Source organism: Sceloporus occidentalis, unplaced genomic scaffold (genome assembly GCF_023333645.1).
Source record: "Sceloporus occidentalis isolate IW3139 unplaced genomic scaffold, rSceOcc1.0.p SCAF_48, whole genome shotgun sequence".
Classification (NCBI taxonomy): Eukaryota; Metazoa; Chordata; class Lepidosauria; order Squamata; family Phrynosomatidae; genus Sceloporus; species Sceloporus occidentalis.
The window spans coordinates 3,288,449-3,301,504 of NW_028317028.1; the positions used below are offsets into that span (position 1 = coordinate 3,288,449).

The 13,056-nt window shown below is 42.0% G+C and overlaps 1 protein-coding gene across 1 annotated transcript; it reads right to left on the minus strand.

The window, feature by feature from the left end:
* Positions 1–788: 788 nt before the first annotated feature.
* On the minus strand, positions 789–11,568 carry LOC149289115 (vacuolar protein sorting-associated protein 37B-like). Its single transcript, XM_089491098.1, has 4 exons — positions 11,464–11,568; positions 2,378–2,549; positions 2,183–2,265; positions 789–1,292 (listed from the first exon to the last, which is right to left on the minus strand). Exons 1-4 carry the CDS (start codon positions 11,566–11,568, stop codon positions 789–791), a joined length of 864 nt encoding a protein of 287 aa, XP_089347224.1.
* Positions 11,569–13,056: the final 1,488 nt, after the last annotated feature.

Consider the following 13,056-nt stretch of genomic DNA (forward strand, 5'->3'; position numbering starts at 1 on the left):
AATCATTTGTAGACTCCAAGAGTAAGCAGTTAGGCTAAGGCACATCAAAGCCACGTGCATAAGTTAAAAAATGCATTGCTTTCAGACAGAAAAAAATTGCATCTACTCCATCTGTATTTAGTTTCCACATTACACACCTCTAGTACACACTCTAATCCCTGAATGATCTTGCTAGAAGTTCTATGTTACGCCCAAACTTTCTTTTGGATTAAATTTAGGAGACATACTTTCATTATCATGTACAAGATATGCTGTGTAAGAATTGCCGTTCAGCGCAGCCCTCAGACCTCACAGTAGAAGTCCAGCTTTGAGAGGACATTTGGAGACCTGAGTAGGTGGAAAGAAAGACACCAGTGCGTTTCTGATCATATATGCAGACAGATTTTTTTTTTTTTTGACATCGCCAAAGGCTCCCACACGACAGAGTTGCCGTTTCCAGAGCAGCAACTCAGAAGCGTACTTCAGTATGAGTAAAGCGCGACATAGTGGTAGATTCGACAGACATGTCCATCTCGTGGTTACAATCTGCATACTTGCTTAAACTACAAAATCTAAATCAGATTTTCTCAAAAATCACACCCAAGAAAGTATTAGTTTACTCGTCAAAGTCTCTCTAAATTTCTTTAAAAAAGGGAAGAATGGGGTGGGTAATATGGATCACCAGCCATTTTAAAGTAGCAGTTTCCTGTGACCTGCCGCACGCTACGCTCTGTGCAGACCTCATAGAATATTATAACTGGCGTGTGACCGAGAGCACCAACGTTTCAGTGAGGCACAAGAATACAGTTTCACTGTAAAATGAAGCCAGGATTGGGAGGAAGCCGTGGAGCTGGTCTTTGGGGAAGAGCAGGGGGGTACTGAGGCGAGTACGGAGCTGGGTATCCAGGCTGAGGCATCTGATTGGCAGGCTGATAACCGGCCCTAGAAGGAAAAGGTGGACAAGGTGATGCGGCGTATGGGAGCCCGGGACCAGACTGCTGGGCAGCCAGTGCAAAAGGAGTGGGATACATTCCAGGCTGGTTGGCAGGCGGAGGTGGAACGGCTCGTCTAGGCATGACGGGTGGAGGTGCATTGAAGTTTGATGGGTACGAAACTTGAGGTGTTTGGCTCACTTCTGCAGGTCTCGCTTGTGACTGCATTGAGAAGGTGGGAAGCCTTTGTCCCTTCATCACCATCTCCTGAAGTTTCTCAATTTTTACACGCCGCAAATGTGCCAATTTCCTCTTTGTTAAATACTCATCGATGAAGGAATCCAACTGGATGCTGCCATCTAGAAAATTTTCAGCCATATTCTGTAAAAAGAGAAATGCAAACCATTAAAATCCAATACAGTAGCAGGGAGTAGAAATATGAGACATGCAATAATATATACACATACACACACGTATAATTGTATGTAAGAGTGGGTTTTGAAGTGCTTGTTTCATTTTGGTGAATAGCGCGCTGGTATTTCTTGGGCTTCACCAGAGGGGTTTATACCAGCTTAAGCCACATTAAATTTTAACAAGGCACGAGGCATCACAGGAGGCAAAGTTTCACTACAAATGAGGATTTACCTGTTGGCTAAGAGTATTCTATTGGTTCTGATCATCTGGCATGATCATCAGCTGTGTGGGTATTAAAACTAGAGGAACTTAAATTCTTAAAGTCAATGGCTAAATTATAAATATAGAGTTTACATAATGAAACTATGTTTCAGTCCCACCTGAGACTTATCAATAGACCCAGCAAGGCACACAATGAATGAATTCTTACCACAGACTCCGATCCCCCACCAACACTGAAAAAGTGGGTGCCATTACCTAGAAGTAAATGGGATCAGGGGCCGTGGTAATGAGTAAACAATCTTTTATTTTAGGTTTATATATAATAAAAAGAAATGTTTGATACGGACGTGTTTTAGGTTGTTCATTCTATCTGTTATACACTCTTTATGTTATGTTCACTACTATGATGCTGTCAGGTCCTCACGGATGTTTATCTACTCTCATTGCCATGAAGACCACCTTGTCTGCTCCCCGACCATGCGGAAATCCTGGGAAGCATGTCTAGAATGCCAGCTTCTAGTGTTGATTCCATTAATCAGAAGGAGACTTCCGCATGTGTGGTCTGCACTTATCTCACATATTTTACCATAGAGGCTGAAACAACTACAGTAGACTCTACTATTTATATATTTTACCTCTGTTTCTTCCTCTATCTTTGCTCCTTCTGCTTGTAGAAGAGCTAACAGTGTTTCCAACGAGGCATTCACAGACTGTTTATCTGCCAAGAAAACAAAATATAAAAATATCATAAAAAACAGGAAAGCTGTGTACATATGTATTTGTGCATCTGTAAGCGTTAATAGGCAGAGCCGTTCTATATGCACACTTACCCAGCTTTGTCGTCTTTAACTGATGTGATTCTATGAAGGACTGTAACTCCTGGTATTTCTCAGTGAGCGTTGCTTTTAGGCTTTCTAATTTGGGTTGGTAAAGGAGGTTCTTCTCTGCCAGGCTTCGATTCCCAGCAAGAGTCATTTCTTTGTTCAACTGCACATTCTGAGCCTGCAAAATAAATGTACACAAATGTTATTTTTAGTGTGTGTGTGTGTGTCTCTCTCACAATTGGAAACAGGTTGCACTGCATGAGCTGCTTAACTACAACTACAACACAATGCTTAAATATCTGTTGTCCACCATATCTAATGGGATGTTCAGTTAACCAAAGCATTACTGGTGTGGCAATGCTCTTCAGATCTACCCGATGGTAAAGTAGCCGTGTAGGAATTACTCCTGGCAATCAGACTGGGCAAGATAGTCATGGTAGGCAGCCTTTTCATGCAATAGTTGTCCTTCAGTCTATTTATAGTCCTAAAAATCTGTAAGTGTAGCAATTTTTTTTTTTTTTTAACCAGATGAGAGGTTGGTATGTGGCCCTGTGATGCAACAAAAATTGCAAACCAAAATCAATGTTTTTGTGACCCATGAAAAGACCATACACAAACTTTAGACAACTGCAGATGCAAAATACACAGACTTGGTAAACAGTGGAGAAAAAGTGGGGTCCAAAAATGATAGAGCTGTGACAGATTATAAAATTGTAGGTAACATCCTGATACCAAAACTCATAACCCAGTTACACGCCTGGTAGAGGGTGTTCGCCATGTACTATGCCGAGGGAGAACATTTGGAGGAGGCGGAGGAGGAGAGAGAGGTCAAATCTAAGGTTTGGACATAAGAGTATTATCTAGTAAAAAAAAAACCTTTGGCTTTAACTTCTCTATGCAAAAATGATTACGTTGAGTCAATTTGCAAATATATTTGAGTCTCGTCAATGACATCTCTAAGGTAGGTGGCTGGGGTAGGATCCATTGAGACAGAACCACCTCCTTCCACACCGACGACACCGAGGCCAAATAAGGCCTGTGAAGGCGCCAATGCGAGTTCATTTCTTAGGGAGGTGGTTACATAAAATATTGTCAGCTACAAGGCTCTCTCACGTTTGATGTATCTTTGGGTAATGTATATGCCTTCAGCGTCACAATAAAAAACTAAAATGTTATTTATAATGTTTATCTGGCTATATACAATGGCAATCATTAAACAGCCTTTGCAACCAAAGGTTTCCTTACTTTTATTTAAAATAATTTATTTAAACATTTGCAGAGGAAGCGTAATTTAAGTACTTGAGGGGATAAACCACATTGTACATGCAGGCATCGGACTGTAAGGGAGATTTCGCCAAGCCAGGGTTAATGCAGATGAGATCCTTCTTGATCTATGACATTAAAACATACAGTGTAGCTCGGACTACCGTAGCAGTTTTCTTTACCAAACACATAACTTAATACTCTACGGTGGACTAGATTTATGTAAACACAGCTCATAAAGTGGCTAAAATGGACTACCATATATGATGTCACACACATACACCCTTTGCTCATGTGGTTTTTCAGCCCCTGTACAAGGGGTTCATTTGGTTTTTAATAAAATTAAAATGAAGATAATCCAACAGAGAAGGCGTAGTGGTTGTCTCTTTTCCTGGTACAACGTGTTCAGGCACACAAACACAGATTGTATACTGTAACACCCTACACACACACCTCACAACTTCCTGCTATAAAAGGCGTACCCAAATACGAAAACGTACACGGATGTCAAAAAGCCATTTGATTTACATGCATGAGACATGCTGTGTATTTGTCATTACACTAAACTTATCATTAGAATTAGTTGTTAAACAGATTATATAGTTAATATTAATTATATATATCCCTATAAGGATCGCAAGATATACTGTAAGGATGCAATAAAAAATAAATAAAAATAAAAAGTAGTAAGTCTGCATTTCAAATGTTTCTTGTCCTGAGAATACATCTATAGTATAGCACACGTGAAACAGCCACGGTCAACGGTCATGACTCCCGAGCAGATCCTGGCGCTCTTCATCCAGACCACTTACGGTGAGGAATATACATTTCTATACAATGCGTACCTCACCACTTTAGGCTACTTTCCACAAAGCCACGGAACTCAAATACAGACGCTGCTAAACCAAATGCAAGCACCAAACTGTTCTCACACGCGCTCAGACAGAACGCAGGAGGAAGCGACAACCCCTTGCTACAAAGAAAAATTTAACACAGCCTCATAAATGAAAAATCCCAAAGACTTCCTACGGCACCTTAAAAAGGACAATCCAGCCAACATATACACTTAAAGCCACGTGATAAATAAGGATCCATTTTTCCTCCTTACAAGTAAACATTTGCCCTCTTGGCTTGCAGGAGTTGCATGTGGTGGAACCATTTTCCGCATTCTAGAGATAGGAGCCAGCTTCATTTGTTTTGGAGCCTTGAAGATGTACACCCATAGAGATCAATATAAAAGAAAAAAATGGTACAAACCGACCAAAAGAAAATATATCACAAAAATGTATCACAATCATGACTGTTTTTATGGCAAACGGTTCACTTGGTTATAGCTTCAGTTAAGTGTCCATTTGTATCGTATGTTTAAATTCCCCTTGTTTTCTTCATGTTATTGGAAGTGCCTGTTTAACACTCTTAATAATACCGTATTTGCTTGATTATAAGACGACCCTGATTATAAGACGACCCCCCAAAATCTAAATATTAATTTAGGAAAAAAACAAAAAGCCTGAATATAAGACTACCCTATAGGAAAAAAAGTTTTACTAGTAAATATTAATTCATGTAAACAATTTTTTCATATTTAATAAAAGCTATGATTGAAAAAAAAATATATATTTTTTTTTTATTTCCTTTTATTTGCCAACCTGCCCCCCCCAGTTATGCACATCTGCCCCCAGGGTTGCCACTCTGCCCCCAGAAATGCCTTATACCCCCTATTTGCCACTCTGCCCCATTATGTGTCTTTTAACCCTCTATATGCCACTCTGCCTCCAGAAATGTCTTATACCCTCCTATATGCCACTCTGCCCCATGATATGCCTTTTAACCCCCTATATGCCAGAGTGCCATATAGGGGGTTAAAAGGCATATCATAGGCCAGTGTGGCATATAGGGGGTTAAAAGGCATTTCTGGAGATATATATATATATAACTGCTAACAGCAATCACACTCCTATCAAGCCAAGGCAGCCAGTACATGCTGGAACCTGGGGATGATAGGAGTGCGAGTACAGCCTCCCTATGCCATGCTACCACCACCACCCCCCTTACACATCCATGCACACACACTCATTCACAAACATTTAAATACTCATTCCTTCCATTAATCACACATACTTCACACAATCACAAAAACCCTCCCCCACCCCCTTACCTGAACTGCAGATCTCTCACTCGAAGACTTCTGCAGGGGCCTGGCTGTGCGAGCAACTTCTCTGGCCCCGCCCCCAGAGGAAGGAGGGGGAGGCAGAGTTATGTGACACTCTGCTAGCTTCCTGTTCTGCTGCTAGCAGAAGAAACGCTGCTCGTGACCAAAGCACCGGTAAGCAGCCTGGCCCCAGCGGACATTTTTTTTGAGGTCCGATTAGAAGACGACCTTGATTATAAGATGAGGGGTATTTTTCAGAGCATTTGCTCTGAAAAAAACCTCGGCTTATAATCGAGCAAATACGGTAATAGTTGACAGGAGAGTTGAGATAGCTCCTCGGCCTCACTATATATAATGAATAGCCGACAGCAATGAGCTTCTGTTGCAGAAAGCGCTTAGCTGGACCTGTATAATGTATAGTTAAATCAGGGAGATTTCTTCTTCCTCACCCATAGATTCATGCATTATACAGGGCCAGCTCAACCCTTAACGCTGGAGAAAATTATCAAGGTGAATGAATAGTAAAGCAAAAGAATGAATAGTAAAGCAAAAGAATGAAAGCCACAGCTTCCCCACAAACTCTGCCTTCAGAGAGAAGATCCTTTTGATTTCACTGAAAAGAGTCATTTAGTCCCTGGAACAGGAACAAAGGAGGATGAAAAGGTCAGGATCCAGGCAATGCAGACACAAAAGAGAAATGTAACTTGACATTTACTGAAAATATGCAAGCGGAACAGAATTATTAATCTATTGGAGTAATATGATGCTTAACAGAATACTGCAGGTAGGGCTAGCGGCATTAAATCAAACATTTATACACATTTCTGACATCCCAACGGATAAAAGCAGAGCAAGAGCACCACAACAGACATTTGCCCTGTGTGTAAACAGTTATCTTATGTGTCGCTGAAACATGTGGGGCACATCTTTATCTGTACTGCACAGCGAGAATAAATAGATCATGCATTTCTTTGGTCTTATCTATGAAACTTATACCGATTATTAAATAGACACAGAAAGGGAGTTACAAACATTGCCATCACACCATCGAGACCAAGTCTATCATCTACCTCGAGATATACGACCGACATGCGCTTATTTCTGTACTGATCTGTAGCATTACACCAAGCACGTCTTCACACAGATATGAGCGTCCGATTCACGATGCGCACATTCCTCGAATCGGAGCACTCTGGCTCTGAAAGAACAAATGTTCTAAGAAAGATAATGTTATCTACAAACCGGACAAAATGAATAGCTAGATCAGGGGCGTCCAACCTGCGGCCCTCCAGCTGCTGCAGGACTACATCTCCCATCCTCCTCAGCCAGCCCCTTAGCTGAAAGAGCATTATGGGAGATGTAGTCCTGCAGCAGCTGAAGGGCCGCAGGTTGGACTCCCCTGAGCTAGATCGTCCTGTGACAAATACACACAGACACAAACACGGGAAGATAGATCCCAGGGCCAGGGAAGCCATGCTTATAAGATCACTGCTATGTGCTGTCTAACCTTTTCCGTCCACAAAAGTGTGTCACTGAGATAAACACAAATCCGCGAAATATAATAACCCAGCAATACAAAAAAATCCACATCCTTATTTAATAAGCCCTTACGGTTATCACTGGAATGCTCTAAACAGCATTTCTGATCCGAGAGCGTTTGCCAAAATTACAACACACTAAATCAAGGAATGCTTTCTGTCCCATAAGTATCATGTTGGTCAGTCAGAAACAAGCCACATGCACACAGCGGTATGAGAGAAGGCCAGGGCTTCCAACATTTGTGTTGAAAAAGCTTGCAGGGTGACGAGAGAACTTATATCCGGAGTTGCTGAGCCTGAATAAAATGGGGGTTTATTGACTAGAAATTTCAGCATTTCAGTATTCAGTACGAGGAGCCCGCACTGGCAAGCGTTTCCAGCAAGAAGAGCTACGTTTATCCAATGCGTAAGGAGACTTTGAAGAAATATCTCCGGGATAACTATACATTATACAGGGCCAGCCAAGTTGCTCGCTGGGGTTTGCTCTTCATAACGGATAGAGAAGTCATGGAGCTGAAGCGTAACTCACTACCCAACTCCTGCTTACTACTCATATTACATTAGTAGCAACAGCAGAGTGCAGTAACAAACCAAGCGGTGGGATGGTTACCAAGTGTAATTAAGGTAAAAAAAAAACAACAAACAAAAAAAACTACCATTTCAGGACTCGTCGTTATTGGCCAGATACTTGGTTGGTTATACGGGGAGCTAAAATGGTGAGCTTGATATCTACACAACGTTTGCATAAAACACAACATCCACACAAGTTGGCCATGGGTAGTTAATTGCTCCAGCAAACCTTTCTCCTGAACTGCAAAGATCATGCACTACTAAAACATTTACACCATGTAGGTGCAGACCCCATTTATAAAGATACAGAAAAGGGGCACATTCATGGAGTCTTAACTTATAGAGTATGTGCCGTTCCATGTCACACTGCACTGCGTAACATTAAGGGGTCGTTACAGTATATTACAACATGGCACCTTTAGAAACATCGTTCCGTGTACTGCTAAATACTACAACACTTCCTAAAAATAATTCTACGGCTAAATGAGAAAAAAAAAGCTGTTGTCGCATAAGCCGTAAACGCTTGGTTTGTTTTTAAGAGGTTACACCTTCAGATGAAAGATAAAAATGACAGAGCTCAACATAGTAGAGCAGACCTTTAAGTAGATATATTCCAAATTCCAAAAAGTGAAGTATTTTATAGGCGTTAAACAAGGTTTAGTAGAAAATAAATGTTTGTTATTCTGAGTATTTAGCAGTTTTTAATTTAGGAAACCTAGGAACATATAATCCATACACCAATGGATCCAGAAGGCAGGGTTTATTCTCGAAATAATGAGCTGACGCAGGTACATATTTATGGCTAACCCTGGAGCATTTCTCTTTCAGGTGGCTCTCACAATAAATAACTAGTGTGGGGAAACCAAAAATGTATTTTCCCGGCAGCATGTAGTATCCAGATCCACCTATCCAGGGAGGGCAGGAAATTATAAAACTTTTGCACCCCCCCCCCCTTACACTCCGTGAATAACAAAGCCAAACTACAAACTTACATATAAAACTTTATGAGGGTTTGAACAAGACCTGGGTAAGAATTGTGTTCACGGAGGTTCCTTTCCAGCCTGAGTAAGCTTTGGAATTATCAACATAATACCACTGGGGAAAGTAGCCCTGGAGACTTCCTAACCAGGGTCTGCAAAGGCGATCTAGCCAAATAAAGGGCAAACATCTGCACAAAACATACAAGTAGAGGGGGAATTAATTCTCAGTCCTTGGATAATACTGGCAAATCTGATCCAGGTAGAAAGCGGACTACTTGAGACACCACAAACTGGTGGTACGGTTCTTATAGGAGGGGGCTAGAAATCCTCCTACTCTCCTGGCTGCAGTCTATTATTATAAAATCGATAATAATAGATAATGAAAATCGTTGTCAACGATTTTCATTATCGATTAATCGAATCGATTTTTATCGATTATAAAAATTATAATCCGACCTCAAACAGAGATCGGATTATAACACTAGAATCCAGATCCCCCGCAACGCTGCAAGGGACCTGGATTCCCCTCACTGTCGGCCGGTCTCTCACTTCCATCTCTCTCCCCCTCCCATACACCCCTCTGACTCCTCCCCCCTCCATCACTCTGCCTCTCTACCCGGCTCCGTTACTGACTTCATAGAAGCCTCGGCGTAAGTATTAGCATATTACAAATGATCTTAAAAAAAAGCATCATGCTTTTTCTTTAAAATATTTTTTTGTTTGTTTGTTTTTAATCTAATATTTTTAGAGAGCTGTATAGTAGTAATTTGTAGGCATTTTATCCCAGCCTGCCCCTAATCACGCTGCTTCGTGTGACTTGGACACAGACTAACAAAAACATCTTTGGAGGAAAGGGTCACGCTGGACATGTAGGACTTCACTGTATGCCAGGACTGTATTTAAACGCTCCAAAAAATAAATAAATCTGATTTTCATTTATCTATATAGCACCAGCTGATTTCGTAGCGCTGTTACAATCCGTGGTAATATTTAAAGTCACACACAGTAACAAACCGGTCCCAAAGGAGAAAAGAACACTGCTTTACAGTGCTTACAATCCATGGGAAGCTCCATTAATATTAAGATCTTTCATGTAACTAAAACAGAGCGGGGGCAAGAAAAGCTGCTCATCAGGCAAAATGATGAGCATTCTTTTCCCTGACAGAAGCTATGGTACCTGAAGGCGCCTCATGATAACATCTAACATCCCTAATAAAAGCACGCTGGTGTAAAGGCAGAACGTGACCAAGTCACGGCACAAACTCTGATGAAAGTTTAAAAAGAGGAAGTAGTTATGCAAGACTGAAAAAAAATAAACGGGACAATCCCGTCCAGAGTCAAAGGAGTGGAGTATTGCGATAAATGCTGGATCGTTAAAGAGTTACACATCTGTAAAAACAGTAGGCAGCGCGTAAGCAAAGCGTATGATCTGCCGCCAATCGTTACACTCTGGGTTCCTACACACCGAACCAACCTCTTGCCAGCCCCAATTTATTTTAGGTAATGTAACTATATTATGTCATCACCAGGGGTGGGTTTTCTGCATCAGCAAAGGAAGTTACACAAAGCAAATAAAAGCCTCAGGGAGAGAAGGTATTGTAGTAAGTCAAGGGCTATTTTTAGAGGTCACTTTACTTTCACTATGAGAGGCTGTAAACGGTTAAACTCCCATCGGTCCAGGCAAGGACAGATATTGGAATGGAACGATACTAGATGACGCAAGCCAACCGTTTATCACCAAACCCTTTCACGCTAAACGATAACGGGCTCATGAAACTAGGCTTAAGGTAAAAAGGAATGTAAACACATACATTACTGTAGCGTATAATATATTCCTTTCATATATGGGATGCATTCCTACCCAGGGATGGCAAATATAAAAGCTGCTGCTGCTGATAAACGATCTAAAGTGCTTAAGGGGATGTAATTGTGATGAGCACCAGACTCAAGTAGGGGGCCATCTGTTGTATTATTTTTTGTTCCCAGCACCAACTGTAAGCTTCCAATTCATCTGCTTCAATGATCACAATGCTTTTATTAGGAATAACAAGAATGAGCGTAAGCCTGCGAGCGAGGCTGATTTATTGATGATATTATTTTTGTCAAACCCTTTTAACGTACGTAACAAACGCTGTGTAAACTGCTGGCGCTGTATAAATAAAACACAATAATAATAATTATACTAGGAGAAGACATTAGTACTGCTGGAGTGTTTACTTCCTTTATTGAGAAACACCTGACCAAAGGGGAAATGTATTTTATTCGCTGCTATTTCAATCATCCCAACACACAATATGAGAGCTCAATGGATGACAAAGGCTCCTCCGAGGATAAAGGCGAGTCAAACGACTGACCTTCCTGTATTAAGCCTTTCATTATCCGGTAAGGGCACAGATTGTCTCGTATATACTTATTTACATAGTACACAGACGATTAGATTAATATCGCCAGTATCTGTGTACACAGGGTGTTTACACAGCTTCTGGGAGAAGCGTCTATTTATTCCATATCCATTTATTATTATAATATGAAGACGGTCACAGCATCCAGGCCAGGTCTTATATAAATACATATCTCACTGCCACCCACCTCATCCATCTCCTGGGCCATCTGTACCAGCTTCTCGTCATCCTCCAGAAGCTCGTTGAGCTGCGCCAGGGACAGGTGACAGAAATTGCGGGTGTCTACCGCCATGATCACCCGATTCAGCTGGGCAGCGCTTGTTCCAGGAAATTGCCCTTTCCAACGGCCTGTCACCAGCTCAGGGAGGATCGCCTCCTCACCCCAACTATCACCGCCTGGAATGGCGACGTCTCTAGCTCCCCCTCCTCCGGATCCACCCCCTCCCAACCGGAAGAGGCGGGGCGCGTGGGAAGGTGTACGGGAGTCAGCTGGGCGCGCGCAGTTGGGTGGGGTGAAATGAGGTAGAAGCTGCTTGTGTATCCTACTTCGTGCAGTCCGCGGTGTTTAGCCCCGTTATTGCCTTGGTTACGGTATACGGGGCATCTGTGGATACAGAAGTGACTTTAAGTCTTCGGTATTGTTTGAACTAGAATTACTTTTCACTTACAGCGGTGAGCTGGAACGCACGGGGTTAAAGAAATGTCAAGAAGTGTAGCCGTGTAACGTTAGCCGCAAATGGCGCAGGCAATGAACAGGTGGAGGCTCTGAGCCAGGCAGTGCGGGTTATTGCCGGTGACTGTTGCTAGGTGTAGTTAGTAAGGGAAAGGTAAATCGCTGAGTGAGTCATTAGAGTATATGTCAGTGTTTCTGAATTAAAAATAATTTCCCTGATTTAGGCTGAGTTATGTGCTCAGGAACTATAGCTCATCCTTAACCCCTTGAGTGCTGGGTCTCACGTGCATTTTACCCGTGAGAGGCCTGGTCGATTTTCGTAGTTTTGCAATATTTATATCACGAATCTCGACTCGGAACAACGAACACGAAAAGTGTCCCAGGCATCAGAGTGGTTCTGTTACTTATCACCAGAGGAAAAGGAAAACGCAGCACCGGGCAGGTAAAGCCCCCACTGGCCATGCAGCACTGGGGCAACTACCTGTCTTGTCCCAAGCAAGCTACACAACAGCTTACGTTTAGGTGACAACCACATAAACATCCTACACTTTACCGAGGGAGGCCCGTGCAGGGAGTGATTTCTCAGTTTTCCTCATTATACAGCACTGCGGCTTATGTTGGCACTATATAAGTCAATAAATAATGTCAATGGCAAACCACATTGTAAAAGCAACACAAACAAAATTGTCTCAAATGTGCCCGTGCCCTTAGTAACTTCATCTCATACATGTGGTTTTACATACATGGAAATCACACAACATATTACCATGTTTCCCATAACGCTCACTAGGCAGATGCCTAAAGCAAGTTTTAGGGGTGCTATCGGAGGATAAAGGCTTGGTTGGTTTTCCCTCTCCAGGTGACATGCCACCTGTTTCTATGGCCCGCTTACAAACCAAACTGCACCACATCTCAGCTGTACAGCTCACACAGTAAGGGGATCAAATATTTCATACAGCAGAATTCTTGGCAGCATTACATAAACACGCTACTGCACAAACATTCACGTTTCATCCTTTATGCTGCCAGCTCCAAGAGGAAGATTCATTCCATGTTGTGAAAACACTATGAACTGTTTCTCTTATTTAGATTTTGTACAGGAAAAAA

What these genes read in the sequence shown, in the direction of transcription:
- LOC149289115 (XM_089491098.1), bottom strand. Translation starts at nt 11,568, where the DNA reads ATGGCGGTAGACACCCGCAATTTCTGTCACCTGTCCCTGGCGCAGCTC. An exon ending in TGGCCCAGGAGATGGATGAG is followed by an intron (nt 2,550 to 11,463) that starts GTGGGTGGCAGT and finishes TTTATTTTGCAG; the next exon opens with GCTCAGAATGTGCAGTTGAA. An exon ending in GTTAAAGACGACAAAGCTGG is followed by an intron (nt 2,266 to 2,377) that starts GTAAGTGTGCAT and finishes TTTTCTTGGCAG; the next exon opens with ATAAACAGTCTGTGAATGCC.